We start from the raw sequence: 1,979 nt of genomic DNA on the forward strand, positions 1-1,979 counted from the left end.
GCAGGGGTGAGGCAGACAGAACTGAAGCAACAACAATGCAGCATCTGCAATAACATTATAGAAGAACCTGAATAAGCAGCAATGCAGTACATGCAGGAACCATATAGAAGTAGCTGAAAGCGCGGCAACGCAGTCTATGCAGTGAAACGCTCGATTGCCTCAACCAGCTCCAATCACAGACAAATGGATAGGGAGTCCCTGTAACCAACTCCACCGGGCGCCTTTATTATCGTTATTGCAAACCCACGAAAGGCTTAGAGTTCAGGGTTTAGGGTTTAGCCTATCGCTGCCCTCTCTACAGGGCTGCGGATAGGGATGCCAGGGTACACTTGCTAATCAGCGTTTAGTGTTATTAAATAATGCATTATTAAACGACTCTGGCTCAGCTGTTGCAGACAGCATGATGCATATATGGCTGACAAAGATAGTGGGTCCATTTATGCTTCGATGATGGATTTCAGGCAGATCAGTCGGCCAAGCAGAAGCTGCGAGTTCTGGAGGCANCCATTTATGCTTCGATGATGGATTTCAGGCAGATCAGTCGGCCAAGCAGAAGCTGCGAGTTCTGGAGGCAAAACACATGCAACTTGTTCGCCTCGCTGCGTGTAAGCGGCTGAGCCATCAATAGATATGGATATATATGTTGTTGATGAGGCCCTGCAAATAACCCTGGACCCTTCTTGAAGAATGCAAAGCTCTGTATCCCCATTAAACCTGCTCTAGAATTCGTGGTATGCGCACTGACCCTGAGGCTGCGTGCAGCTTACCGCAGTCGCAACGAAAGCCTTCTGCGCGCCGCAGAACAAGCAACCCAAAGAATTAAGCAGGTGAACAAGATACCCCTCCATGCTAACGCGCTGCTGAACCGTAAACCCTAAAACCCTTACACTAAACCCTAAACCCTAGACAAGTACGCATTCTAGAGCAGCTTTAATGGGGATACAGAACTTACATTCTTCAAGAAGGGTCCAGGGCGATTTGCAGGGCCTCATCAATAACATATAACTCTATATCTATTGTTTCAGCCTGAGATGTTGGAACTAAGGACAAGTGACGGATTCGTTATTATTATTTATTAGCGTTGTGCGGGTGACGCAGCTCGAGGCGCTGGAGGCGGCCAGGCTACAGGATGCAAGTGCGGCTCAGGAGGAGATCACAGCGAGCGAGAAGGAGAAGCAGGAGTTGCAAAGCCAACTGGAAGAAGCGCAGCAGCTGTTGCGGCAGCAGCAAGCTGAACTTCGGGCACTGAAAGCGAAAACGCCTCAGAACGTTGGCCATAACANCTGTTGCGGCAGCAGCAAGCTGAACTTCGGGCACTGAAAGCGAAAACGCCTCAGAACGTTGGCCATAACAGCTCCTTGTGCAAAGGTAATCCACAGCTCCCCCTCGGCCGTCTCCGCAGAAGCAGAAAACACACAGAAAAGAAGCAAAACTATAAGAATTTAAACCAACAAGACAGCCTAATGAAAGCTACAGATTTGAATAATATATATAGATCAACAATCTAATTGGTAGATGCTACGAATTCGAATAGTATATATAGGCAAACATGAAAACCAGGGAAATGCCACAGAATTGGAGAAAGAAAGAAAAGACAAATAGCGTTATATTCCCATAGTAACAGGCAAATAGAATGCGCGTCTCAGCCATTTGTACAGGGACTAAACGCCAAGGTTGTACTGAGACAATGCACGAAAGAGAAAAGGCGAAACCGAAGGATGACGGCAACGAATCTGCAGACTGCGCGCGGCTGCGGATGGCACTGCGCTCAAAGGGTGCGTCGCCAGCCCATCAACAAAAACAGAAGTAATAGAGATAATACATAGTAATAAGGGGCTGGAGCCCATTAATATTAGTATTATTCTTATCTTATACATTGTTATGCAGGAAAATGACTCAAGCACAGCTTCAACAATATATATACATATATATATATATATATATATATATATATATATATATATATATATATATATATA

At 45.5% G+C, this 1,979-nt stretch overlaps 1 protein-coding gene across 1 annotated transcript in view; it reads left to right on the top strand.

The window, feature by feature from the left end:
• Nucleotides 1-1,687: 1,687 nt before the first annotated feature.
• EMH_0069990 (uncharacterized protein) overlaps nucleotides 1,688-1,979 on the top strand; it is a gene marked incomplete at both ends in the record, with an annotated part of 1,266 nt that continues 974 nt past the window's right edge. The window contains one exon of the mRNA XM_013498925.1: nucleotides 1,688-1,775. Within this exon, the coding sequence (XP_013354379.1) occupies nucleotides 1,688-1,775 (88 nt within the window). The remainder of the gene's footprint in view (nucleotides 1,776-1,979) is intronic.

Source organism: Eimeria mitis, genomic scaffold (genome assembly GCF_000499745.2).
Source record: "Eimeria mitis Houghton genomic scaffold, Emh_scaff3833, whole genome shotgun sequence".
Classification (NCBI taxonomy): domain Eukaryota; phylum Apicomplexa; class Conoidasida; order Eucoccidiorida; family Eimeriidae; genus Eimeria; species Eimeria mitis.